The following is a 27,608-nucleotide window of genomic DNA, read 5'->3' as shown; positions in this document are numbered from 1 at the left end:
CCCAAAAACAAAACAAAACAAAAAAATAAATACCAATATTAAGCAAAACTTGCCGGAGCTGTAGCTTAGTGGCGCTGTGCCTGCCCAGCAAGCGAAAGGCCCTGAGTTAGATCTCAGCTACTGAAAAAAAAAAAATTAAGCAAAAATTTGTGTGCTCTTATTAAAATATAAATATTAATATGCAATATATGCATAGTCCACATATTAATGTTCATAATTATAAAATAAGGGCCAGGGATTTAGCTCAGTGGTGCCGCTGCCTGCCTCAAAAGCACCAGGTCCTGAGTTTGATCCCCCGGTACCACAAAAACAACAACAACAAAAAAAAACCAAAAAAATAAAATAAGTCATGATTACTATATTATTATAACAAGAGGTTAAATGTTTATACCTTTGTGATCCCTCCCTAAATTAGGGACATATTTTTTTTTTGGTTTTATTTTGTTTTGTTTTGTTTTTTTGGTACTGGGGATCCAACTCAGGTCCTTGCGCTTATGCAGCAGGCAGCGAAACCACTGAGCTAAATCCCCGGCCCTAGGGACGTATTTTTTGTGATTTTGTTTCTTTTCTTTTTTTATTTTATATTTTTGCCCTACTGGGGATTCAACCCAGGGCTTTCACACTGAGGTACATCGATAGCACTCAGTAGTGAGTGCTTACCCAGCCTATGGGAGGCCCTAGGTTCCTACCTCAGCCATGAAATCCAGATTCAAGGTGAATCACAGATCCTAGCAGAGGCAGATGGTCAGAGAACTCTTTTATTTATTTATTATTCTTTTTTTTTTTTTTGAGACAGGATCTCTCTAAGTTACCCAAGCTGGGCTCAAACTTGCACCCCTCTTGCCTCAGCCTCCCAGACAGCTGGGATGACAGGCGTGTGCCACCACACCCATTTTCTTACTACTAACATATTCCCAGGACCTGACACCAAGCCCAACAGCCAGGAGACAATAGCATTTGAAAACATCATCAGCCAGATGGGCACTGTTCTCAGCCTCTTACTGGTGGGGAGCAGGAGCAAGGAGAGGATTGGGTGCCTGCTCAGGGGTCGGGCAAGGCTCAGAGCTGTGCATGCACCAGGCATGCCCAGGGCCTGGCTTCCATCCCTGCCCCAGAAGGCAAAAGTCCTCCCGTGCCTGGGATCACACGGAGCCTCTGCTGTGGCCCATTCCCATGCAATCAATTCAGAACACCGATGAAGGCCATGAGATGGCCTGGTGGATTTATCCATGACACGGTTTGATGGTTATGAATTCTTATGATCTGGGAATTCATAACCACTACTGTGGTCATCCCAGCACTCTGGGAGGCTGAGGCAGGAGGATCAAAAGTTCAAGCCCAGCCTGGGCATTTAGCGACTTAGCAAGGCCCCATCTCAAAATAAAAATAAAAAGGGCTGGGATAGAGGTCAGTGTGAAGGCCCTGGATTCAACCCCCAGTACCAAAATATAAGAGTAATAAATAAATAGCCAGGCGTGGTGGTGCACGCCTGTAGTCCCAGCACTCAGGAGGCTGAGGCAAGGGGATTACCGTGAGTTCCAGGCCAGCCTGGGCTACATTGTGAGTTTGAGGCCAGCTTGAACTACATAGCGAGACCCTGCCTCAAAAAGTAATAAATAAATAAATAAATAAATAAATAAATAAATAAAAGGAGAGTTCTCTGAACATCTGTCTCCACTAGAATCCCTGATTCACCTTGAATCTAGATTCCATGGCTGAGGTAGGAAACCAGGGCCTCCTGCAGGCTGGGTAAGCACTCACCACTGAGCTGCACCTGAAGGGGGTTTGGTTTGGTTTGGTTTTTTCAGTGCTGGAGATTGAAGCCAGGACCTTCACAATGAGCTCCATCCTGAGCCCAGTCTGGGCTTTCATGAGCTCCTGGGCCATTTGGGTTCCTGCAAGGTTTGAGGCTCTGATTGCAGCAGCTTGAGAAAGCCAGGGGTCAGATCTCAGTGCCAATCATGAGAAGGAAGCAAAAAAAGAAACAAAAAAAACACCAAAAAAACACAACTGGAAAATCAACAATTGGCATAACAGGCATGATTTAGAGATGCGGAAATAACAGTCGAAATAACCTATTAACAGAGGTAAAGGAGGCACTCCGGGGGGCCCATGTCCTCTCCATGACCTTCCTCAATCTGATGACTCAGTTCTTTAAAATGCACACATAAAAAATAAAATCTTACAGCTGGTTAAATTGGCCCACACCCATAATCCCAGCTACTTAGGAGACTGAGGCAGGAGGATCCCAAGTTTGAGCCAACCCTGGACAATTTAGGGAGATCCTGTCTCCAAATAAATTTTTTGTGTGTGTGGTACTGAGGACCAAACTCAGGACCTTGTTCTTGTGAGGCAGGCGAGGCACCACTGAGCTAAATCCCTGGACCTAGAAATTAAAATTTTAACTGTGGGTGTGGCTCAGTAGTGAACAACCCTGGGTCCCTCCCACTCCTTACTGCAAAAATAAAAAAACAGCGAGTTTTTTTTAAAAAACAGGGAGTGGTGGCACCCGCCTGTCATCCCACCCTTGGGAGGCTGAGGCGGGAGGATCACTGGGAGTTCGAGCCAGCCTCCACTACATAGGAAGACCCTGTTTCAAAACAAACAAACAAAAAGGCTTAGTGCTGGGGTGGAGGGGCAAGACGAGCTAGGGAGGGAATGACCGAGAGCTTCCTTCCCACAGCCCTGCCTCACTGTCCCATTTCAAAGATTAAAACCGAGGTCGCGGAGGTGCGATCGGCTACCTGGCTCCTGGCGCCCCCTGGTGGCCACAGTGGCAATGACCGTCTGCAGGAGACACGGAGCTGGTGGGACTTGTTCTCATCCATGCTGCTCTTCATATTCCATTCATTCACTTGTTCATTCATGCCAAGAGCATGTGTTGCGCCTGCTGTACACCTCCCACTGCTCTAGGACACAGAGAATGAACAAGGCAAAATGCCTGACCTTAAAGACAGCAAACGGGGTCGGGGATTTAGCTCAGTGGTGCCGTTGCCTGCCTAGCAAGCACAAGGTCCTGAGTTCGGTCCCAGGTACTGCAAAAAAAAAAAAGACAGCAGAAGAACCAGGCGTAAGCTACTTTCAAGGGCTAAATGCTTACAAAAGAGCCAGGCATGGTGGCACACATCTGTATTCCCAGCACTGGGGAGGCTGAGACAAGAGGATTGCTGTGAGTTCAAGGCCAGCTTAGACTAACAGTGAGTTGGAGGCCAGCCTGAACTACATAGCAAGACCCTGTCTTGAATAAATAAATAAATAAATAAATAAATTAGACAAAGAACTAGAAAAAACTTAGGACCCCCCTCAAAATAAAAGACCCCATGGAGTAGGGGGCTGGCCCTAATAGGCAGTGCTAGCAGGCGCAAATCTACCATCCACCCCACACAGCCTCAAGCCTTCAGTCTTGGGAATAACCCCAGGAAGCAGGTGCTGTGTCCCTCCTTTTACTTTTTATTTTTCCTTAGCAGCACTGGGGATGGAACCCAGGGCCTTACATATGCTAGTCAAGAACTCACTGAGCTGCATCCCAGAACTTAATTTTTTAAAATTTTGAGACAGGGTCTCACCAAGTTGCTAAATTGCCCAGGTCAGCCTTGAACTCACAGCGATCCTCCTGTCTCAGCCTCCCTAGTGCTAGGATGACAGATGTGGGGCACCACACCTGGCTTCTGTGCCTTCTCAGGCTGTGCAGGGCACAGGTGAGTCCCGGTGTCCCCAGCCTCTGGCCCAGCAGGGGTTAAGGCTGGTGGCTCCCACATGAGGTAACAGCACCTTGCGACAGAGATGCACGCCCAGGCTGGCGGCCATCCTCACGGCCACTCTCCTGCCCGCCCGCCTGTGCACACTTTCGCCGGCCCCACTTGGCAAGGGACCTGTTCTCCCATTGCTACCACGACAGAGGACAAATTGAGCAGACGGGCCAGCCGGCTGGAGCTGCAGGTTGGGGTCTACGCCCTGCCACCCATGGGAGGCAGGGACCCAGCTCCTGGCTCCTGTTGCCTGCCTGGAGTCCACGCACCCTGCTAGACAGGTGAGTTGCTGGCACCCCCAGGACTTTGTCCCAACCAGGCACCCCCAACTTGGGGCCCTGGGACCCCCGGGTGGCCTCCCCCTTAGCTCCCAGGAAGCCGGAAGCCGCCCCTGTGTGGGCAGTGACACAGTTGCCACGGACTTGCCTGGCTCTGCCCGCCTGGCAGCTGCCCAGGACTCCGCTGGGCCTTGAAAGGGTCATTGTTGGCTCAGGTGCTGGGGGTGCGAGGAGGGGCCAGGTTGCTCTCTGGTCTCGAAATCAGCAGCAGGGAGGGGACAGGAGGTGAAAGCTGGCCTGCCCTGGCGCTGAGCCTCCTCCTGGGACTTCCTAAGGGACCCCAAGTTTCTGTGGGTGGCACAGGCATGGAAGAGAGCCCCAGGAACTTGCTTTATGTTTAGGAGCAAAATCTCACAGCTGAGAAATGTGAATGGGGGGCTGGGCACCCAGGGAGAACAAAGGACGCCTCCCTCTGGGGGGAGCACGGCTTGGGCGACAGGAAGCTTTTCTGGGTCACTTGCTCCCAGAGATGACAAAGGCAGCTTCCCGGAGAAGCCAGTGTCCGATTGCATCTCAGGCCTCCTAGTCCAACCCCAAGAAGGGCCTCTGTGAGCCAGCTATGGTGGGCACCCCTGTGATTCCAGCACTCAGGAGGCTGAGGCAGAAGGATCACTCTGAGTTCAAGGCCAGCCTGGACCACATGAGACCCTGCCTCAAAAAAACAAAACAAAAGAAGGCCATCTGGGGCTGGGGCAGGCACAGAGTCCAAGTCCTGAGGATGGAGGGGGCTTGGCAGTGAGGTCACCCAGGACATCATGCTGAGAGCTTCGGGCAGTCTTGGGGACACATCTCTGCCATCGGAGAAGGAGGCCAGATGCTCAGACAGAGCAGGGCCTGTTTCCGGCTCTGCCCCGTGAGGACCCCAAGTCACCAGGTCACTGGACCAGGAAACAATGAAGTAATAGATTCTAGGGCGGGCTGGTCACAGTAAGCCGCTCCACCCAAGTCAGAATTCAGAGCACAAGGCAGCTGTCCCATCCGGCTCTCTGTTCTGCGCAGGAGGAGCCCGGGACTCAGAGAGGGGCAGCCATTCCCCCAGGGGTGCACAGCGGAGCAGAAATCACAGACAGACGAGGGAAAAAACCCAGCGGTAGGAAGTCTGGAGCCTGTTCCTGGGCTCCAACCAATGCCCGGGAGCAACGTCTCACAAGCGGCAGGCTGGGCTGCTTGCTTCCCGGTGACTGAACTCAGGGGGAAGTCCAACCTGGCCACGGGATTTCCAGCCTTCCTCCTGGGCGTGGCCAACAGAGCCGCGTAAGGCGGAGCCTGACACCCATTGGAACCACCTGGTTAATGGCAGCCTGGGCTGGGGAGGCACCGCCCAGGGAGGGAATCTGTATCTATGGGGCGGCTCCTGTCTACGGGGTGTGTTGTTAGCACACCTCAGGGCTCTGCAGTGAACAAGAAAGACCTAGGCCCCTGCTTCTGTGGGGCTTGTGGGGGGATGGAGAAAATGGACAAGAAAAAAATATCCAGCTGTGGTGGCGCTCATGAGTCACCCCAGCAACTCCAGAGGCAGGAGGATCTGAAGTTTGAGCCCAGCCTGGACAATTTAACAAATCCCTGTGTCAAAATAAAAAATAACAAGTGGCTGAGGATGTAGGTGAGTGGTGAGCTCTTGCCTAGCATTCATGAGGGTTCCATCCCCAGCACTCTGAGAGGCTGGGGCAGGAGGATCTCAAATTCAAGCTCAGCCTGGGCAATTTAGTAACTTAGTGAGACCCTGTCTCAAAATAATCCCCAACTAGACCTTGGCTAAGCCCCACAGAGGACTGTCCACAGAACCCCTGCCCAGTCCAGATCTCAGGACAAGGATGTCCACATGCGGTCCTGGGCAGAAAAGGACAGGACAGGAGATGCCAATAAGGGTTGAGTTCATTGTCTTGTATCAATGTTGGTTTCTTAGTTTGTTTTTATTTTTGTGGTTGGACCCAGGGCCTTGCCACTGAGCTACATCTCTAGCCTTTTTTTTTTTTTTGGTACCGGGGATCAAACTCGGGTCCTTGCACTTGCGCAGCAGGCAGCAAAACCACTGAGCTAAATCCCTGTCCCCTTTTTTTTTTTTTTTCAACTTTGAGACAAGGTCTCCCTAAGTTATTAAGTTGCCCAGGGTGGGCTTGAAATTGAGATGCTCCTGCCTCAGCCTCCTGTGTAGCAGAGAAGAAGAGCATGCACCACCATGCCTGGCTTGATTTCTTACTTTTGATCAATAATCCACAAGAGTAATGTAAGATGTAAACAGTAGGAGAAATTGGGGATGGAATACATGATACTTCCCTGCATATTCACTTTTCTACAAAGTTAAAATTATTCCCAAGTAAAATATTTATTAAAAATAAAATAAACTGTGCCTCGCAAGCACAAGGACCCAAGTTTGATCCCTGGTACCAAAAATAAATAAATAAATAAAATGAACTGCTGGGCATGGTGGCACATTCCTGTAACCTCAGCACTCAGGAGGCAGAGGCAGGAGGATACTGTGAGTTTGAGGCCAGCCTGGGATACATAGTGAATTCAAGGCCAGCCTGAAATACATAGAGAGATCCTCCTCAAACAAACAAACAATAACAAGAACAACAAAAATAATAAAATAACCTGCAAGCCAACCACAAGTTTGAGCCTGGCCTTGGCAATTTGGTGATGTAGGGAGACACGATCTCAAAATAAAATAAATAAATAAGTAAAAAGGACTGAGGATGTAGCTCAGTGCAAAGGTCTTAGGTTCCATCGCCAGTACCATAAAATAAATAACCAAAGAGATGAACGATAAATAAAATAATCTCACCAGTGCAGTAGCATAGACCTGGTATTCCAGCACTCTGGGAGGCTGAGGCAGGAGGATCTCAAGTTCCAACCCAGCCTGGGCAACTCAGGAACTTAAAAAGACCCTGTCAAAATAAAAAACAAAGAGAGCTGGAGTTGGAGCTCAGTGCAGAGGCTCTGGGTTCATTCCCAGTACTGCAAAAGAGAGAAAGACAGAAAGAAGGGAGGCAGGGAGGGGTCGACCTGGGGCTGGACTCGCTGTGTCTCCCACCTCCTCTCAGCCCGCTGAGCTCGGTTTGCAGCGGTTTCCTGAACCTGTGGCTTCTCCCTCTCCTCTGCCTCCACCTGGTCCCACTCAGTTCCCAGCTCCCAGCCTCCCCTTCACAGCCTGTCCTCCCTAATGTCGCCCCCAGAGGGCGCCGTGAGCACTGAGCCAGATCCTCCCGCCTCTCCCCTCAGCCTTCCATGACTGCCGCCTTCCTAGGGCCAAAGCCCAAGTCCTCCCTGCATCCCACAGGGCCCTCCCGGCCCACCTCCCGGCCCACCTCCCCACCTCCTTCTCTGCCCCTGGCTCACTCTGCTCCAGCCACACGGGCTCCTTGCTGCTCCTGCACCCTGCCAGACTCTGCCCTGCCCTAGGGCCTTTTCATGCCTGTGCCTCTGCCTAGGACAACCTCCAGCCTCACTCAAGGCTCCTCTCTCTCCTCAGCTCTCACGGCTCCCTCTGCCTGGCTCCTTTTCACCCAGGTCACTCCAAATAATATTCATCCCCTGCACCACCCCTCAGAGTAGCCACCCATGAGCCCCCAGCTCCTGCACCCTCTCCCACTGCTAGGTGCTCTCAGAAACCTAGTTTGTGCTTTTTCTAGGGGTAAGGGAGTTGAGATAGAGTCTCACTCTGTGGCCCCGGCTGGCCTTAAACTCACAGTGACCCTCTTGCCTCAGCCTCCCAAGTGCTGGGATCATAGGTGTGCACCACCACACCTGGCAGCTTACGTTTTTATTTGCATGTGTGATTGTCCCCGTCCTGTCTCCCCAGGACCAGCACTCCTGTCAGGGTGGAGGCCACCTGTCTCCTGGGGTCTGTTCTCCCGGTCTGCAGCCTTGGCAAACAGACCAAGGGCCTGGCTCCCGAGGACATTCTTGGGTACCGGTCAGACCTGTTTGGCCACTGATCTAACCTGAGCCTTCACCCAGGGAAGCAAATCGGCCTCTACCAGGAAGACCCCAGCCCAGCCCCCACCCTGGGCCTCAGTTTCCCCAGGGACACTAAGGAAGGACCACAGCTCCCTTCTCCCTTCTGCCACAGAGCACTGTTTCTCCCTTGGCCGATGCTGGGGCTGCGGCTTCTGTGATCTGATCTCCCGGACGTGGCGTCTCTGGGCATTTGAAATACTTTGTTGGTGGGATTCTGATTGAGTGGCAGAACGAAGGGTGATTGTAGTAGGTTATACATGGCAGAGTTTTACTTCCACACAGTGAGCTGGAGGACGGGAGTGGTGGTTAAGCGGACGACAGCACCAACCACATCTGTCATCCCAATGAGGATGGCAGGCAGATCACCACAAGATCAAGGCCAGCCTGAGCTATATGACAAGTTTAAGGCCAACCTGAACTTCATAGCAAGACTCTCTTTTAAAAGAAAAAACAATATTGGTGCTAATGGATACATAGTGAAGGCTTTCTAAGCATCTGACACACAATCACTCATGTTGGGTGAACTTTTTTTTTTTTTTTTTTTTGGTACCAGGGATTGAACTCAGGACCTCGTGCTTGCGAGGTAGGTGGTGGCACGACTCAGCTAAATCCCGGGCCCCACAATCACTCGTGTAACCCTTGGAGGCAGGTACAATTAGTGTCACCATTTACAGATGGGGAAACTGAGGCACGGAGCCTGTCTGCGGTTTACACGAGGTCACACAGCTGGAATAAGGCAGCAGCTCAGAGTAATGACTTCTTCCAGGGCCCCTTTAATCTTCCCAACTATTCTGGGATGTAGAAGATTTTATTTCCCCCAATTACAGAAGTAAAAAGGAGTGCACTGAGAGGGTGTACTAAGAAACTTCCCTGCCGACACACAGCAAATAGAAAGAGCTGGGTAAGAACTTGCCTAGCCCTGAGGTTTCTAATGGGTTCTCAGAGAAAGGTCAGGCAAAAATATATCACTCTGGGGAGTCTTTGCGGGGACCTCAAAGGTTTTCATTATGTACCATTGCCTTGCTTGTCTACATGATGAATTCTTCACCAGCCTTCAAAACCCCAACTGCAGTGCCCCTCTCTTCCAAGAACACCCACTCTGGGAGTCTCCTCCCTGCCTTCACTTTCTCATAGTCTGTGCTTTCTCTTCCTGCCCAGAGCTGACTAATTCAGGCTGGGAAAGGGGTGTGTGTGTCTAGATTTGACCCTTTGACCACGGAGTTGGGTGGGGCTCGGCAGAGGTGGGCTCAGGCTTATTTATTTATTTATTTATTCACTTATTGTTTTTTTAGAGTCAGGGTCTCACTCTGGCCTCAAATTCACTATGTAGCCCAGGCTGGCCTCGAACTCGCTGTGATCCTCCTGCCTCAGCCTCCCGAGTGCTGCTGCGAAAACAGGATTGCACCCCCTACCCCCATCCCCCACCGCCGCTTTTTCGTGTTTTGAATGGGGAGGGGTTGTGGGTGGTGCCTACAGCCGGCGCCCACCTAGGTGGCTTCTTCCCTCCCCACCCCAGGTAGAAGTCCAATCTCGGACTGCCGAGGGCGAGGCTGGGCTGGGTGAAAGGAGGCCTGACCTTTGCTCCCAGGAGCCTGGCCAATGTCCTCCAGCCCCGCCCACCTCCCCTGCTGGCCCAGGGGCTCAGCTCTGGCGGGGTGTGGAGACGGAGCGCAGAACTTCCTCCCCTTTGTGAAATGGAGTTGTAAGCCTTCCGCAGATGGACCAGCCTGCTGGAGATGGAGTGATCCGAGCAGGGCCAGGGCTTTCTGCCCCTCGATAAACTCCTCTTCCAAGAGCCACCCTCGAAATATGCCCGTTTCGCGGATGGAAAAACTTTGCACGCCTCTGGCTCCGTTCCGAGCGTGGCTGCAATCCGCTCCGGGTCTTCCTCGCAGCTTGGCCGGCTCCGTCTCTAGCGCCCGGTGCGGGCGCGGGCTCGACAGTGTGGAAAACCCGCCCTGGATTCAGTGTCCCAGGACCGGAGCCCGCGATGGAGGCAGCGAGGGGGAGCCCCGGCTCCGCCGCTTCTCGGAGGCGTGTCGGGCCGGGGCGGGGCGGGCCGGGGACCTGGAGGAGGAAGAGGGGCAGGTGCAGCTGGGAACAGAGGAGCGGGCCGGAGGCGGGCGAAAGCGGGGCTCCCAGCCCGCCGCGACCCTCCCCAGCCTCCTCCCCTACTCCGGGGTGGGGCGAATTGACTGTTTCCAGGACTCCCGCGGGCAGGGGCCGCCGGAGAGCCCGGGGGGTGGACCATGGCGGTGAGATTCCAGGCGAGTGGCTCGTGTCGGGCAGGACGGGGAGGAGATGGGGAGCGGGGTTGGGAGTGGGACCCAGGACCCCAGGACACCCCTTACCTACATAACAGATGGGTAAACTGAGGCCCAGAGGAATGCGGGGGCCAGCCCAGGTTGCACCCAGGAAGTCCAGGCGTGTCTGCGTCCCCGTCCCCGTCCCCCCAAGTCTGTCTCCTTTATCGCGACCTTTCTGCCAATTATGCTGTGCGTTTGGGGGGCAGTGACTCACCCTCTCTGTACCTCATCTGTAAAATGAGCGTCCAGCATTTTAAAGCAGGACGCGGCGCGGCCCGCAGCAGGTGTCAGGACCGCTGTCCACGCCGGCCCAGGGCTCCAGTCTCTCTCTAACCCGGGACATGAGTGGTGACTTCATTTGTGTTGTGAGTTCACCGTGTTGAACGCCGTGAGGCTACGGGACAAACCACCGCTGTTGATTTATTGGGCGCCGAATGCACACAGAGCTGTTACCCGGTGGAAGTGGGGTGCCTGGAGCCCAGATTTTGCACACGAGCAAAGGAACCTGGCTGGGGTGGGTCGAAGATGGTCGATCTTTGCATCGGGCCCCAGAAGGGTAAACTGAGGCACGGCCCTTAGCCCTGGGCCACCAACTCCGAGCTGGAGGGCTTAGCGATTTGGCTTCCCTCAGCCGCCAAGCAGATCGGCCGAGTCCGGAGTAGCTGAAAGTTTGTCCCCCAGCCTCGCTCGGGGCCTTTGTCCTGAAGAGGGGCGGGGCGGGGGAGGGGGCTCGGGAGCCACGTGCTGGGCTGGGTGACTCGGGCCCAGCCCTCCCCTCTCGGGCGGCGCCAGTAGGTGTTTCTGTCGGACAGGTGGTGGGAGGTGGGGACAAATCTCCCCCCGAAATTCACCTTGCCGGGGGCGGGGCTCTGGACACACCTGTTCTTCCACCTTCCAGCGACTCCGCCCATGCTCTCCCAGTGCCTGGTCCGGGAGGGCAATTCTGGGGTCCCAGAGGCCCAAGCCCAGCCCTCCGGGAGCCCCTGACTGGGTATGCAGGAGAGCCAGAGCTGGATTTGGACCCCCTAGGACCGGCCAAGGGGAGGATGCAGCTTGTGTGTAGAAGGAGTTAAGGACCCAATTTCTGCAGAAAGAGACAGTAGCCCTGGGGCTGTGGAGGATGAATAGGAGTTTGCATAGGAGTCCAGCATGGCATGACAGTTAGCTGGCAGGAGGGCCAGGATCTGAGTGGCAGGGGACAGCTACACAGAATCCCAAGGAGGGTGTTCTGGGCAACACAGAACAGACCACCAGGGCAGTAATTTGAGGGAAGCTCAGCCAGCCAGCTGGGTTAATCCCTGGGGCACTGGGGAGCACCGGAGGGTTTTAGACAGAGTCCCTGGTATCCACGGAGATAACGCGCTCAAGCAGGGACAAGCCAGGACCCCCTGCCTCCCTGCTCCCACAGGTACCCTGGACCCCTGGGGACTTTTCCTAAAGTACAGCCAGGAAATCAAAATTCCTTGTGTGGGGGGGGGATTTGCATTTAATCATGCAAAGTATAACATCAAAACAACGAAAATATTGTTTGGAAGCCAAGAGCGGTGGTGCACGCCTGTCATCCCAGCACTCTGGAAGGCTGAGGCAGGAAGATCAAAAGTTCAAGCCCATGGCTGGGGATTTAGCTCAGTGGTTCTGCCACCTGCCTCGAAAGTGAAAGGACCTGAATTCAATCCCCGGTACCAAAAAAAAAAAAAGTTCAAGCCCAGCCTGGGCAATTTAGTGACTTAGGGAGACCCTGTCTCAAAAATAAAAATAAAAGGGGAAGCCATAGCAAAAAGCAACAGATCCCTTGGGTCTGTGTGCTCACTTGGTGACTGACCTAGTTCCTGCATACCTCAATTTCTCCATCTGTGACACAGGGGTGGTAGATTGTACCTTCAATTAAATGAGATACTTTGGGGACCAAGGAAACCCTTGCTCACTCATTTGTTTGGCAAATACAGATGGGTTACCTGCTGTGACTGGATGTGGTTTAAGCCAGGCTGGCTATGGCTGAGGCAGATAAAGATCTTTGCCCTCAAAGATCCACACAATATCCTGGGGTCACCTTTTGTGAAGAAATAGTGGGTAGTGGTCAGGGGTGACCTCACCCAGGAAGTGGGGTGTGAACAGACACCTCAAAAGTCAGTGAGGAACATTCGCAGAGTGATTCAGATGGAGGGCACAGCTGTGCAAATGCCCTGAGGCAGCATGGAGGATGGGATGATACAGGAGCACCAAGCATGTGGCTGGAGCAGAGGGAGTGAAGGGCAGAGAGGGAGGAGTAGAAGCAGGAAGGGGAAAGGCAGGCCATACAGGGCCCTGTGGGCTGCAGGAGGACCTGGGCTTCGGCCCCAGAGAGGTGGGAGCCATGGAGGGCTGAGGGCAGAGGAGGGAGGACATTGCGCCCTCTGGAGGCTGCTTCGGGTAGGACAGGCTGTGGGAGAAGGATGGGAGTCTAGGCCCAGGGCAGAGGTGGCTGAGCTCTGCCAGGCAGAATGGGCCCTGACTGGGAACCGCCCCCCCCTTGCCAGGCCTGATGCCCCTTTCCCATCCCCTCCCAGGAGGTGGCAGACATGGAGGAGGTGACCATCTGGGAGCAGCACACGGCCACACTCTCCAAGGTGAGCAGGCCCCACCCGAGCACCCATGGTGCCCTCGTCCCCGTGTCCCACCGAGAACACTAATGCTCTTGTGTCCCTGTCACTCAGGATCCGCGCCGGGGCTTCGGCATCGGCATCTCCGGAGGCCGGGATGGGCCCAGCGGCTCCGTGGTGGTGTCGGACGTGGTTTTGGGAGGCCCCGCTGAGGGCCGGCTGCGGTGAGTACCAGGGCGCCCGAGGGCCTGGCGGGTGAGGACCTCGTGGCCACGGCCCAAGGCGGGAGGGCCTGGCACCCTCGGGCTCCGTCAACACCAGGCTGTGCTGCCCGCCCTCCCGTCCCCTGGGTGCTTCCTGGTCTGCCCTTCCCCGAAGGTCCTGGGTCCCAGTGGCCCCAGGTTCTCCTGGAAGACAAAGCCCCAGAAATCTCTTTTTTGGCAGAGGGAAGGGAGTCGCTGTGTTCTGAACCCATGGGTGTGTGTGTGTTGGGATTCCTGAAAATATTGTGGATAAAATGGTCCTGGGGCCTAAGAGGCTGATGGGCAAAATGGCACAGCTCAGCCCAAGGAGAGAAAGAGTGTGACACACAGACAGGGGAGGGGAGAGAAAAGCAGAAGGACCTGGGGAGAAACCCCAGGATGGTGGCGCACACCTTCGATTCCAGCTCTCAGGAGGCTGAGGCAGGAGGATCGCTGCAAGTTCGAGGCCAGCCTGGGCTCCATAATGAGTTCAAGGCCATCCTGAACTACATAGTGAGACCTTGTCTCAAAAAAAAAAAAACAAGTAAGTAAAATAACTGGAAAAAAGAGCAAAGTGCCAACTGTAATTATACCTTCATTGTGTTATGCTGGTTCCACCGCTGGGCCCATTTCACAGATGAAGTGACTGAGGCCAGGAGGCCTGGGGAACTGGCCAGTTAGACCTGGGCATTGCAGACCTAGACTTGCCGAGGACCGTGGGGGCAGGGGGAGAGGGATCCCAGGCAGGGTGTTCCCAGGGAGGCCTCAGCCTGAGCCCCGCCCCTCCCTCAGGCCAGGGGACCACTTGGTCATGGTGAATGGGGTCTCCGTGGAGAACATGACTTCGGCCTTCGCCATTCAGCTTCTGAAGACCTGCACCAAGATGGCCAACATCGTGAGTGTATGGGGAAGTGGCCCTGGCTCGGGGCCATCCCGTGCCCTGTGCTCGGCTGAAGCCGCCTGGCTCAGCCTCCCTGGGTGTACACAGTGTAATCAAAAGCATAGTGAATGTTTACATTTTTAGAAATGCTAGCGGGGCTGGGCATGCTGGTGCACGCCTGTAGTCCCAACACTTGGGAGGCAGAAGTAGGATAATCTCTGTGAGTTTGAAGCCAGCCTGGGGTACATAGCAAGTTCAAGGCCAGCCTGAATAAAATAGCGAGATCTTGTCTCAAAAAAAAGAAGAAAAAAAAGCAATGCATGGTGGCCTACACCTGCCATCCCAGCACTCTATGAGGCTGAGGCAGGAGGATCACAAGTTCAAGCCTGGCCCAGGCAACTTAGTGAGTTAGCAAGACCCTGTCTGAATATAAAAAATACAAAGGGTGGGGGGTGTCACTCAGTGCAAAGGTCCTGGGCACACGAAGTCTGGCCATTGAGGCTCGGAGAGGGCACCCCCTGCCTGGGGCCAACCTGCCCCGGCCCCTACCTTGGCTGAGCCCTCCTGTCCGCCACTCACAGACGGTGAAGCGACCTCGGAAGATCCAGCTGCCAGCCACCAAGCTGGGCGCCCCTGGCCCAGGCCGCCAGGACTCGGATGAGGAAGTCGAGCATGGCCGGGGCTATGAAGGGGACTCATCCAGCGGCTCTGGCCACTCCTGGGGCGAGCGCTCCCGCCGGCCAAGGACTGCACGCCGGGCCAGGGCCAGCAGCCAGGGGCGCAGGAGCCCAGGCGGTGGGTCCGAGGCCAATGGGCTGGCCCTGGTGTCCGGCTACAAGCGGCTGCCCCGGCAGGACGTGGGCATGAAGCCCTTGAAGTCGGTGCTGGTGAAGCGGCGGAACAGCGAAGGTGACAGCGGAGGCCGGGCCGGGGCACTGAGGCCGTGGGGCCCTAGGCTGTGCGATGCCTGGTTCCCGATTCCTGGGACCTGTGGCGCCTCACCTGAGATAGCAGAAGGGACTCTGCAGATAGCCTGGCTTGGTGACGCACACTTGTGACCCCAGCGCTCAGGAGGCTGAGGCACGAGGGTCGATACAAGCTCCAGGCCAGCCTGGGGTCCATAGTGAGACCCTGATTCACACAAATAAAAAAAGTTCTGTGGTGTAGCTTAGCACTCCCACGGTTCATCCTGGTATCGGGGAAAACCCATGGAGATGTCATCGGCTAGTGGGGTGAGGGCACAGTTCTCCAGCTCCTGGAGCCCTGCCTCAGTTTCCCTCCTCCCCCTGCAGAGTTCGGGGTCAAGCTGGGCAGTCAGATCTTCATCAAGCACATCACAGACTCTGGCCTGGCTGCCCAGCACCGTGGGCTACAGGAAGGGGATCTCATCCTTCAGGTGACCCGGGCTTCCCACCCCGTGGGTATGGAGACTGAGGCTGGGCTGGGCAGTGCCACAGAGGACTTTGGAGATGGTTAGGCATGGATCTCCCCTCCCTCCATCTCTTGTGCATCCACTGCCAAATGTTGGTTTCTAGTAACCCCTTGGGATTGGCTGTTTCCAGTATCCTCAAGCTTTGCTGTGCTTGAGAGTCCTCTGTCCAGCTGGCTACAATGCTGCTTCCTGGACCTGCCCTAGGGGTGGGAGGCTCATAGCCTGGAGACCAGGCTTGGAAGGACTGCCTTGCCTCAAGTCTGGATTCTATAAGTCTGTTTCAGTGATTCCTAGTGTTTGGCTTCCAAAGCACTCTCTGCTGATTGTTTCTAGTGTCTCCTTGGATTTCTTTGTTTCTAGTGACCTTGAGAAATAGTCTGTTGCTGGCGGTTTAGGGCAGACTAGAAACTGATAACTTGGTGGGGGCACTAGAAACCAACAATCCCTGGAATTATCAAAAGGAGACACTCGCAAGGGAAGATGTTAGAAATGGTGTGAGAGGTCCTTTCAGGAATTGTGTTTCTAGTTGGCCTCCAGATGTCTGTTTCTAGCACCTCCTAGAGATTCTGTTTCTTTTTTTTTGGTACTGGGAATTGAACTCAGGACCTCTCGCTTTTTTTTTTTTTTTTTTTTTTTTTTGGCACCGGGGATCGAACTCAGGTCCTTGTGTTTGCACAGCAGGCGGCGAAACCACTGGGCTAAATCCCTGGCAGGACCTCTCACTTTTGAGGCAGGCTCAGTGCTACTGGGCTAAATCCCCAGCCTGAGATTCTGTTTCTTGTACCTTTAAGTGGCTAATCCCTCTTCTTCAGTTAGAATTGCTTCTAATACCACCCTCAGATCAGTTTCTGACATTCCCTGGAAAACATGAGCTTTTCAGGAGAGAGATCATTTCTAATTTTTCCCTACTGTCCCCCACTCCTTATAGATTATGTTTCTAGAGTTCTGTGGACAGTCTGTTCTGGGTGACATCTCCACCCACAGCATGAATCCTCTTTTAACATTTGTCCCAGGGGAGTGTCTGTTTTTAGTAACCCCTGGAGATTGTCTGTTTCTAGTCCTCCCACCAAGATATCTGCTTCTAGTATCCCCATCTCTCACTCCTTCCTGGTCCCTTTCAGATCAATGGGGTGTCCAGCAAGAATCTGTCGCTGAATGACACCCGGCGGCTGATTGAGAAGTCAGAAGGGAAGCTGACCCTGCTCGTGCTGAGGGACCAAGGCCAGTTCCTGGTGAACATCCCGCCGGCCGTCAGTGACAGCGAAAGCTCTATCCTGGAGGGTGAGGGGCCCAGGCGGGTGGCAGCGGCTCAGGTGACAGGAACTTACCTACAGTCACATGGCATGCACACCGGGCCTTGATGTCCCCCCTGGGAAATGGGTCCCAGCTGGCTGGGGTGACAGTGGCTGACCAGTCCCCTCCCCCAGACATCTCGGACCTCAACTCGGAGATGTCACAGGCACCACCTTCACACGTCCCACCACCACCCCGGCACAGGCAGCAGAGCTGGGAGCAGCTGGAGGCCAGCGAGACGGACTCCCTTGAGTGCGTGAAGCGGGTGGGGCGGAGCCCGGGAAGTCAGTGTCACTGGTGGGCGGGGCTTGGAGGCCAGGTCTAGTACCCAGCTCCCAACGTTAGCTTCTCACCGTGCCCTCATTTGGGGCAGACAAGCATGCCTATCTCTATTCCTCTTTTTTTTTTTTTTTTTTCTTTTTTGCAGTACTAAGGATAGAACCCAGGGCCTTTGTATTGAGCTACATCTGCAGCCCTTTTTATTTTTTGAGATAGAGTCTTGCTAAGTTGCTAAATTGCCCAGGCTGGGCTTGAAATTTGAGATCCCCCTGCCTCAGCCTCCTTAGTACCTAGGATCACAGGCATGTGCCACTGCACCTGACTAATTAAAGTGGTTGTTTTTGGCGGGGGATTTAGCTCAGTGGTTTCCCCGCCTGCTAAGCAAGCACAGGGACCTGAGTTCAATCTCCGGTACTAAAAAAAATAAAGTGCTTGTTTTTTATTTTTTGAGATGGGGTCTCACTATGTAGTCCAAGCTGGCCTTGAATTCACTATGTAGCCCAGGCTGGCCTCAAATTCATGACAATTCCCCCACCTCTGCCTCCTGAGTGCACCATGCACCACCACGCCTGGCTTGAAGTGCTCTTTAAAATCACCCCTCCAGATCTAACTTTGCCTCATTCCAAATCTGTTCCCCACCAGTGAGAGCCCCCAGCCAAGGCGAGAAAGGTCGTTGGATTCCAGGACAATCTCAGAACCAGGTGAGGGCCGGGCTGGGGACATTGACTCTGAGCACCAGCCTGGGTTTTCTGATCTGGCCAGGGGGGCTGTGCCAGGCGGAGAGGGAGGGGTTGGCACCAGTCAGACAGAGGTGGAGCTGGGGGCAGGGCGCCACACCATGCCTCCCAGCACTCAGGAGGCTGATGGAGGAGGATCGCTGCGATTCTGAGGACAGCCTGGGCTACATAGTGAAACTCTATCTCAAAAACCAAAAAAAAAACCCAAACAGAGATGGGGGAGGGTTTGCGAGGGGCAGGACGCCCCAAGCAGAGGTTGAGAGGCCAGAGGGCTGGTTTGTCTTTCAGACTCGACCCAGGGAAGCAGCAGGGATGCTTACAGGGTTGCCAGCCTCCAGAGCCTGGAGGCCCATGGGTACGTCCAAGCCTCCAAGGCACCCACAGCTGGAGGTCACCCCCTCCTGGAGCAGCCTCGTCCTCCCCCAGGTTGAATGCGGCCACCCTGGGGCTCTTTAGGAAACTGAGGCTGGGGGGCAGGGCTCTGCCAAGGGTGCCCGACCTCCTGTGGCCTGACTCGCCTCCCCTCCTGCAGGTACAGCCCCGACACCCGGGTGGTCCGATTCCCCAAAGGGGCCAGCATTGGACTTCGACTGGCTGGAGGCAACGACGTGGGCATCTTTGTGTCTGGAGTGCAGCCGGGCAGCCCAGCTGACGGGCAGGGCATCCAGGAGGGGGACCAGATCCTGCAGGTGACAGGGGACACAGTGGTGGCATGGGCTTGAATTTGAGAACCTCCTGCCTCAGCCTCCTACATTGCTGGAATGTGGTGTGTGCCACCACGCCTGGCTCAGTTATCCATATTCTGACACAGTCACCGTGGTGGCAGCTCCTGTAGCAAGATGAGACCCTTGTGTCTCCATGACACAGCATCCTGCTGCCCAGGGGGGTGACACCTAGGCCCAGAGCTGTCCCTAAAGTGCCAGAGCCCTGGACAACAGCCCAGGGTGCAGTTGAGCTGGGCTCTGCTCCTAGTGGTTGGGGTCTCGCACATGGCCAGGGGGTGCCCCAGCCTGGTGGCCTCACGAACCCCTTCTGGCAGGTGAACGACACGCCCTTCCGCAGCCTCACACGGGAGGAGGCCGTGCAGTTCCTGCTGGGGCTGCCGCCCGGGGAGGACGTGGAGCTGCTCACCCAGCGCAAGCAGGACCGTGAGTCTCAGGCTGGGGGCTCCAGCCTCTGCCACCCCCGGGCTGCGGGTGGGGGGACCCTGCCCAGGAGGAGAGGACGGGAGGGGGAGGGGGAGGAAGGGGTGGGAGCGAGACGTGGAGCCTCACACGGCCCCCTGCCCACAGTCTTCAGGAAGATGGTGCAGTCGCGCGTGGGCGACTCCTTCTACATCCGCACACACTTCGAGCTGGAGCCGAGTCCTCCCTCGGGTCTGGGCTTCACACGGGGCGACGTCTTCCACGTGATGGACACGCTGTACCCTGGCCATGGGCACGGCTTCACCCGGGGCGGCCTCTGGCTGGCAGCGCGTGTGGGCCGTGACCTCCGGGAGCAGGAGCGGGGCGTCATCCCGAACCAGAGCAGGTGCGCCCCGGCCTCAGTTTCCCTGTCAGGAACCACCATCGCATCTGTTCCTAGCAGTCCATTGGCTCCTGAGTTTCCCGCTGGCTGCTCTAACAAATGACCTTAGACTAAGTGGCTTTAAATGATGGATTGTTTTGTTTTGGTGGCATTGGGGATGGAACCCAGGGCCTTCACACTGAGCTCTATCCCCAACTTTTTTTATTTTTTATTTGAGACAGGGTCTCACTAAGTCCCTAAGTTGCCCAGCCTGAGGCTCCAACTTGCAATCTTCCTGCCTCAGCCTCCCAGAGTGCTAGGATGACAGGCGGGTATCACCAGGCCTGGCTTTATCTGGTCTATATGTCAGAAGTCCTGAACTTCAGGTACAGGCAGTAGGGCTGCTCCTCCAGAGGCTCCGGGGAAAACCCAGGTTCCCGTCCCGGCTCCTAGAGGTGCCCACAGGCCTCGGCTTGCAGCCCCATCCTCCATCTGCAGAGCCCGCAGCCTCTCTTGGCCTCTCACCCTCCTGCGCCCTCTCAGCAGGACCCTGGGGGACACTGGGCCCCAGATGGTCAGGGTGACCCCCTCTCAGGGTCCTTCACATGATCCCATCCACAGAGTCCTTTGTGCCATCAAGGTGAAACGGCCACAGGTCCCCAGCATTGGCATGTGGCTTTTTGTTTTGTTTTTTCCTTAGGTATCCTGGGCCTTAGCGCTTAGCTACATTCCTAGTCTCCCCCCAGTTTTGTTTTTTTTTTGGTTGGTTTTTTTTTTTTGGTACCGGGGATTGAACTCGGGTCCTTAGCTTTCGAGGCAGGCGGTGGAACCACTGAGCTAAATCCCCAGCCCATCCCCCCAGTTTTTGAGACAGAGTCTAAGTTGCTAAGTTGCCAGAGCTGGGCTGGAACTCATGATCCTCCTGCCTCAGCCTCCCAAGTGCTGGGATTGCAGGTGTGAGCCACCACAGCCGGCCTGTCTTGGGGACCCTCTTTGTGGGGTCCCAGAGCTCAGGTTGTCCTCCTGCTGCTCTCCCAGGGCTGAGCAGCTGGCCAGTTTGGAGGCAGCACAGCGGGCCGCAGGCCTTGGTCCCAGTTCATCCTCCAGCTCCAACGCCCGAGCCGAGTTCTGGCGCCTGCGGGGCCTTCGAGGAGGAGCCAAGAAGTCGGCCCAGCACAACCGGGAGGATCTGTCGGCGCTGACCAGGCAGGGCCACTACCCACCCTATGAACGCGTGGTGCTTCGAGAAGGTGGGTGTGCGCCTGACATTGGACCTAAAGCCCCGGCCATTTCCCTCTCCTGGCCAAAGACCCCTGCCTGGGTTACCCTAGGGGCAGAGGGAGACAGGAAGGGGCTGCATTTTTTTAAAACCAGTTCCACCTGGGCATGGTCATACACACCTGCAATCCTAGCACTCAGGAGGCTGAGACGGGGTAATTGCCATGAGTTCGAGGCCAGCCTGGGCTACATAGTGAGACCTGTCTCAAAATAAAAAATGAAAAGGGCTTGGGTGGGTTGGGGGGGTGCAGTTGTGTAGTTCAGTGGAAGAGCACTTGCCAGCATGTGTGGGACAGGGCTCCATCCCTAGTACTGCAAAAAAATAAAAATAAAAAAGAAAGATTTGATGCCAGGGATTTAGCTCAGTGGTTTCACTGCCTGCCGTGCAAGCGCAAGGACCCGAGTTAGATCCCCAGTACCAAAAAAAGAGAAAGATTTGAAATTTATTTATTTACTTACTTACTTACTTTTGAGCCAAGGTCTCACTACATGGCCTAGGCTGGCCTAGAATGCATGGTGATACTCCTGCCTCAGCCTCCTGAGTGTTGGACAACAGGTGTGCATCACCACACCTGGCTAGTTTATTTAACATGCTGCATCCAAAGTATAATTTTAATAGATTATCAGTAAACAGGGCTTTTTTCTTGGTACTGGGGATGAACCCAGGCCCTCTTGTATAGTAAGCATGAACTCTTCCACTATTTCACCTCCAGCTCCTATACTTTCATTAACTTTTTAAAATCTAACACCCTATATTCCAAGTATAATTTAAACATAACATCATGTAAGAATTATTAATGAAACATTTCTTTTTTTCTTTTGTGGTGCTGCGAATGGAACCCAAGGCCTCCCCGCTTTTTTTAGGGGGGCTGGAGACAGGGTCTCACTATGCAGTCCAGGCTGGCCTTGAACTCACTGTGTAGTACAGGCTGGCCTGGAACTTGTGGCAATCCTTCTGCCTCAGCCTCCTGAGTGCTGGGATTTCAGGCATGCACCACCACGCCTGGCCCCATTTTAAAATATACTATGCTAAATAGTATATTTTGGAATTATTTGTACTGGGAATGGAACCCAGGGCCTATGCACTGAGCTACAATCCCAGGTTTTTTTTGTTTGTTTTGTTTTTTTTAAACTTTGAGACAGGGTCTCACTAGATTGTTAAGCTGCCCAGACTGTGCTCTAACTTTCAGTCCTCCTGCCTCAGCCTCCCAGAGTGCTGCAGTGACAAGCATGAGCCACTATACCTGTCTTTACCACAATTTAAAAGAATACAAGAACAAACCCCAGCACAATAATCATTTCTCTTGCTGAGGACCAGGGTGGGAGGAAAATCTCATCTGAGTCAGAAGGGGAGGAGATTAAGCTCCTGGCCTCCAGGGAGAGGGATTAAGCACCAGGTGGAGGAGACATTAGCAGAAAACGGAAAATGTGGGGTAGCAGGTGCCCAGCTGGCTCAGATTGACCTCCAGGGAAGCCCTCCAATGGTCCCTTCAGCTGTTACCCCAACATCCAGGGAAATCCTAAAAATAGGAGGGTACCAACCCTTCACTTCCAACCCGAGCCAATGACATTATACAGACCTGAGTATATCGAGAGATTTTGCTTGCAGTGCTGAGTGGAACCCAGGCCCTTTGCACTGAGCTACATCCCCAGGCTTTTTAAATTTCTTACTCTGAGACAAGATAAAGTTGCCCAGGCTGGGCTCAAACTGGTGATCCTTGTGCCTCAGCCTCTCAGAGTGCAGGGATGATAGGCGTGTGCCACCACCCCAGGGCTAGTTTCTCTTCAAGGACAAAACCCAGCTCTGTCCACATCAGCTCTGCCTGCACCCATTGGCCAGAGCGGAGTCATATGGTCAGTTCTAGCTGCAAGGGCGCCTGAGAAATGTAGTCTTCTTGCCGGGCAGGCATGGACCTGGCTATACATGTTACATACATGTACAGGAGGTGCACAGGTAGCCATGCAAAGCCCTAGCCATCTTTGGCACAAATTGGATCCTGATTCTTGTTGTTATGCTGCCCCTCAGCCAGCTTCAAGCGTCCGGTGGTGATCCTGGGGCCTGTGGCAGATATCACCATGCAAAAGCTGACGGCGGAGATGCCTGACCAGTTTGAGATTGCAGGTGAGAAACCAGGTCAGATGCAACAGGCTATGGGGACAGCATGAACTGGGGCAGGCAAGATCCCCAGAGGGGCTGAAGGTTTGACAGCTGTGGAAAGTGATGCTAACGCGGAGCTTAGAAATCTGTAGGTGTTGGGTCCGACAGGCCCACTTTCTGTGTTCTAGGTGCTGGGGCTGACCCAGTACCTGCTGTGTGCTGGGCAAGCACTCACCACTGAGCTGCAACCCTGGTCCTTTTTATTTATTTTAAAAAATTTGAGACAGAAGCTTGCTAAGTTGCCTAAGCTGGCCTCAAATTTGCAATCAGTCTACCTGCCTTAGCCTCCTGGAGCGCTGGGGTCAGTGCACCACTGCGCGAGGCTCTGAGTAAGATGGGAACCCCTTAGGCTGGGCGCTTTGGGGTGGCACGGGGCCCTCTTTCCTTGTGTTCTTCCTGCCCTTGTGGACACAGCAACATCCGGGAAGCTTTTCCAAAAGCTAAATCTGACACACAGGTTTCCAGGGAAGGGAACAGAGTGGGAGGTGGCTCCTGGGAGGAGGCCGGAAGTGGGCAGCGTCAGGGCCACGTCCTTAGTCATTAGGGAAGTGCAGGTCCACGCCAGGAGGGGCCACAAGCACGCCCCCTGGTGACCGGAGTGAAAACAAGATCAGAAGACTGCAGCAGCTGGGAGCATGAACAGCCGGAACCCTGTGCACTGCTGGTGGGAGGCATGGTGCCACCGCCTTGAGCAACAGACCAGTCACTCCTCTAGAAACCACACTTTGAATTTAGGAGGCAGAGGCAGGAGGATCAGGAGTTCAAACCCAGCCTGGGCAGCTTATCGAGACCTTGTCGCAAAAAAAAAAAAAAAAAAAAAAGGCTAGGGTGCAGCACTATGGCAGAGCACTTGCCTAAAGACTTAGGAGGCACCAAGTCTATTCCCAGTACCCAGGGTCAGGGGGAGGGAAATAATCAAACATTACCCAGGTGTGATGGCACATGCCTTTAATCCCAGCACTCAGGAGACTGAGGCAGGAGGATCACCATGAGTTCGAGGCCAGCTGGGCTACATAATGAGACCCTGTCTCAAAAAAGAAACAAACAAAAAAATCAAACATTGAATATTGTGTGATCTAGCAGTTCCATTTCTGGGTGTCTCTGCCCAAAATAATTGAAGGTGGAGACTCAAATAGATATGTGCATATCTATGTTCACAGCAGCACAACTCACAATAGCCAGAAGTGAGAAAAACCCACGTGTGCATCCATAGAGGAATGAATACACACAGTGGGGTCCATCTATATGCTGGAATATTACTTAGCCAGGAAAAAGGAACTCCTGTCACTGCTACAGCACTGACAGACGTTGAGGCCACAGTGCTCAGGGAGCTGAGCCAGACACAGGTGGACATGCACCACGGGGTCCCACTCCCAAAAATCCCTGGGGGGTCAGATCCACAGCCCGGAAGGAGGATGGTGGTGCTGGGGCACCTCAAGAAGATACTGTCACCTTCCCCTTCCACAGAAAGCATATCTCGGGCTGACAGCCCCTCCAAGATCGTCAAACTGGACACTGTGCGGGTGATCGCAGAGAAGGTGAGTGTGTTCTGGCTGAGGTCCTGTGTCACGGATAGGGAAACTGAGGCCTGGACATGCGGCCATGTGGTCCGGCCTGTTCCCGTGCCCCACCAGTGAGGCCTCCCGCGGAGCCGCTGTTGGAGTGTTGAGCCACAGTGGACCCCAACACGCTGGCCTGTGGCTGTGAGCGTCAGGGTCCACCCTGGTGCAGACTCTTCATCTTTCCCCACGCTGTCTCCTGGGTGTGTTCCTCTCTCTCAATCCCCACCCCACGGGACAGGACAAGCACGCGCTCCTGGATGTGACCCCATCGGCCATCGAGCGCCTCAACTACGTGCAGTACTACCCCATCGTGGTCTTCTGCGCCCCTGAGAGCCGGCCGGCCCTCAAGGCCCTGCGAGAGTGGCTGGCGCCCGCCTCCCGCCGCAGCACACGCCGGCTCTACACACAGGCACAGAAGCTGCAGAAACACAACAGCCACCTCTTCTCAGGTGGGGGCGCTGTGGGCCCGGGCGGGTCCCGGCCAGGTCCCTTGCCAGGCTGACGTGCCCTTCCTGCAGCCACCATCCCCCTGCACGGGACCAGTGAATCCTGGTACCAGGAACTCAAGGCCGTGATTCAGGAGCAGCAGACGCGGCCCATCTGGACCGCCGAGGACCAGGTACCGGGTGACCGGGCTGGGCTTGGGAAGGTGTCTGGGGTCTCCCTGAGCATGGGGGCACGGCGGGGCTCAGGGCGGGACCTGAGATGAGGGACTCGGCTGTGCAGCTGGGGTGAGGTGAGGCCGGGGGGCTTGGGGTGGTAGTCTCGGCTCAGCCAGGGTCCCCACTGTCTGCAGCTGGACGGCCCCTCTGAGGACAACCTGGACCTTCCTGGCCACGGCCTGGCTGACAGCTCTGCAGACCTCAGCTGTGACAGCCGGGCCAACAGTGACTACGAGGAGACTGATGGCGAGGGTGGGGTCCACACGGATGTGGATGAGGATCCCCCAGTGCTGGCCTTGGCCCGGTCCTCAGAGCCGGTGCAGATGGAGGAGGAGCCCTCGAGCCTGAGGGATCATGGGAGAATCCCGGCTCCCCGTGATGCCCCGGTGAGTAGGGCCTGGCTGGGGTCCCAGCGAGGGTCGGGGCAGGGACACACTCTGGGAGAACATGGTTTGAGGGACTCAGGCCCAGAGTGTGGGAGCCAGTGATCACATTAAAGCTAGAAGAGCTTCCCACGGTGGCCAAGCATGATGGCGCACCCTATAATCCCTGCACTCTGGAGGCTGAGGCAGGAGTATCACCATGGGTGCAAGGCCAGCCTGGGCTACATAGCAAGTTCAAAGACAGCCTGAACTTTGCAGTGAGCTCATGTCTGAAAAAAAAGCCATCACTCAGTAACCATGTAGACAGCTTCCAACCCCTGGGTATCAGATACTCATGACCCCTGTTGGCCGCAGTAGAACCTGCCCATGTCCCCCTGTAGACTTTATTCATTTAAGGAACCAGCGTCTCCAAGTTTCCCAGGCTGTGCTTGAATTTTCGATCCTCCTGCCTCAGCCTGCCAGAGCGCTGGGATGATAGGTGTGCCACCAAAACTACCTAGCTTTCTTATAGACTTTAAAGCATCTGTAAACTGGGCATGGTGGCGCAGGTCCGTCATCCCAGCACTCAGGAGGCTGAGGCAGGAGGATCACCATGAGTTCAAGGCCATCGTGGGCTACATAGTGAGACCCTGTCTCAAAAACAAAACAAAACAACAAATCATCTGTAAAGAAGGTTACACCTGATACCATGTAAATGCAGTCCAGGCAGCTGTTACACTGTATTATTTAGGAATAATGGTAAGAAAGAATTCTGTCCCTGGTCGGTACAGATTTTCTTTTGGAATATTTTGGATCCGTGGTTGGTTGAATCCATGCATGCGGAAGCTGAGGATGTGAGGGCAGAGTACTGCAACCTCGGTATCGCTTTCCTCATCTGGGACAAATGATAACAATGTTGGCATCATGGGGTTGAGAAAACTCCATGTCCTTAGCCCAAGTCTCAGTTTACTATAGTTGGATGTTCAAATGCTTATTCAAATGTTTATTCTTCTAAGTGGGGCTGCCACTGGGAATTCAAAGATGCGCCTTCTCCCAGACCTTCTCTTGGTAAATATTCTGGCGCTCTGGGAGGCTGAGGCAGGAGGATCACAAATTTGAGCTTAACCTGGGTAACACAGCAAGACTCTATTACAAGACAAAAAATACAAAAGGGCTGGGGTTGTAGTTCAGGGCAAGGGACTTGGGTTCAATCCCCAGTACTGAAAAAAAAAAACCCAAAAAACAAAAATCCACTATGATGTCTTTGATTAGAATGAGCTCCCTGGGGTTTTGCAGTGCCCAACCTGCTCAACTGTGCATGGCAGCTTGGTGAAAAGATAAGTCACTGTCTCAGCATTGCATTTGTGAACTCATTTAAGAACTCAAGCTGTCAACAGCCCTCTGGGGAACCCAGATCTTTGCTGACAGGCTGGGAGAGTTCGTCTAAGGTCTCCTTCCCTTCTTAGCCTCAACTTTTTCACTTGAAATTGCGAACAACTTGCAAAGGTGGGGAAGGCTTGTGGGTTCACACTTACTGTGCCCTGGGGGTTGACAGGAACCTCCTTTCTCCCTCTTCCTCCAGGTGGACAGGCAGCACCCCCAGGGCCAGTGGCACCAAGACAGCATGCGGTAAGGGCCTCTGTGCTCAGGAGTGGGGCCCCAGCCCTTCCTGTGGCTCAGACACAGGGGCTGAGGAAGCAGTCTGGGACCAACCTGGGGCTTCTTGATGCCTGTAGCCTAGTGGTTGTAACAGAGCGTGACAGAGCCACTCCAAGCCCCTGAATTCAGGGCCAAAGGAATAAGGATCCTTTTCCTGCCAGGACTCTGAAGGCTTCTTGGAGGGACTGGAGCTGGGGCTTTGTAGGATGCACAGGAATTTGTTCCCAAGGCCCTACCTTCACGGCCCAATCTCACTCCATCTCCTCCCAGCAGGGTCGGCCCCAGGTAATGGCAGGTGAGTCCATGTCTTCCCCACCTGAGGCCTCTACTCTTACTTCCTGATCCCCAGGACTTACGAACGGGAAGCCCTGAGGAGAAAGTTTACCCGAGCCCGAGACGTGGAGTCCTCAGATGAAGAAGGCTACGACTGGGGCCCAGCCACTGACCTGTGACCCCACTGGGTTTCTACCTGCAGGCCCTTCCTTTGCCTCCCTGGACCCGAGATTCAGTTTCCCCTATAGAACCTAGAGCCCTCCACCATGCTTGTGGCCTTTAATAAACCGTGTTTTCACAGCACTGGCTTCCAGGAAGGGCCAGGGTCAAAGGTCTGGGCCAGGGGATCGGAT

General features: G+C 54.5%; 1 protein-coding gene across 4 annotated transcripts; it reads left to right on the top strand.

Annotated features, from left to right (window-relative positions):
- Positions 1-3,648: 3,648 nt before the first annotated feature.
- On the top strand, positions 3,649-27,555 carry Tjp3 (tight junction protein 3). 4 transcript variants are annotated; one of them, XM_087201342.1, is made up of 21 exons: positions 3,649-4,030; positions 12,900-12,959; positions 13,047-13,156; positions 13,967-14,069; positions 14,636-14,963; positions 15,347-15,450; positions 16,608-16,767; positions 16,914-17,031; positions 17,701-17,759; positions 18,084-18,150; positions 18,328-18,484; positions 18,835-18,943; positions 19,088-19,325; positions 20,340-20,551; positions 22,606-22,701; positions 24,205-24,275; positions 24,538-24,748; positions 24,818-24,918; positions 25,096-25,347; positions 26,906-26,952; positions 27,332-27,555. In XM_087201342.1, exons 2-21 carry the CDS (start codon positions 12,912-12,914, stop codon positions 27,432-27,434), a joined length of 2,694 nt encoding a protein of 897 aa, XP_087057468.1. In that variant the 5' UTR covers positions 3,649-4,030; positions 12,900-12,911; the 3' UTR covers positions 27,435-27,555. The 4 variants fall into 4 exon arrangements, with proteins under 4 accessions (XP_087057468.1, XP_087057469.1, XP_087057467.1 ...); XM_087201343.1 differs by having other exon boundaries at positions 3,772-4,030; positions 12,870-12,959; XM_087201341.1 differs by lacking the exon at positions 3,649-4,030 and adding an exon at positions 10,135-10,302.
- The last annotated feature ends 53 nt before the right edge of the window (positions 27,556-27,608 follow it).

Source organism: Heterocephalus glaber, unplaced genomic scaffold, assembly GCF_053883595.1.
Source record: "Heterocephalus glaber isolate CG9 unplaced genomic scaffold, H.glaber_assembly_v1.0 deba00001760, whole genome shotgun sequence".
In the NCBI taxonomy this organism is placed as follows: Eukaryota; Metazoa; Chordata; class Mammalia; order Rodentia; family Bathyergidae; genus Heterocephalus; species Heterocephalus glaber.
The sequence above is the reverse complement of the archived record's forward strand: the minus strand, read 5'-3'. Positions and strand labels throughout refer to the sequence as shown.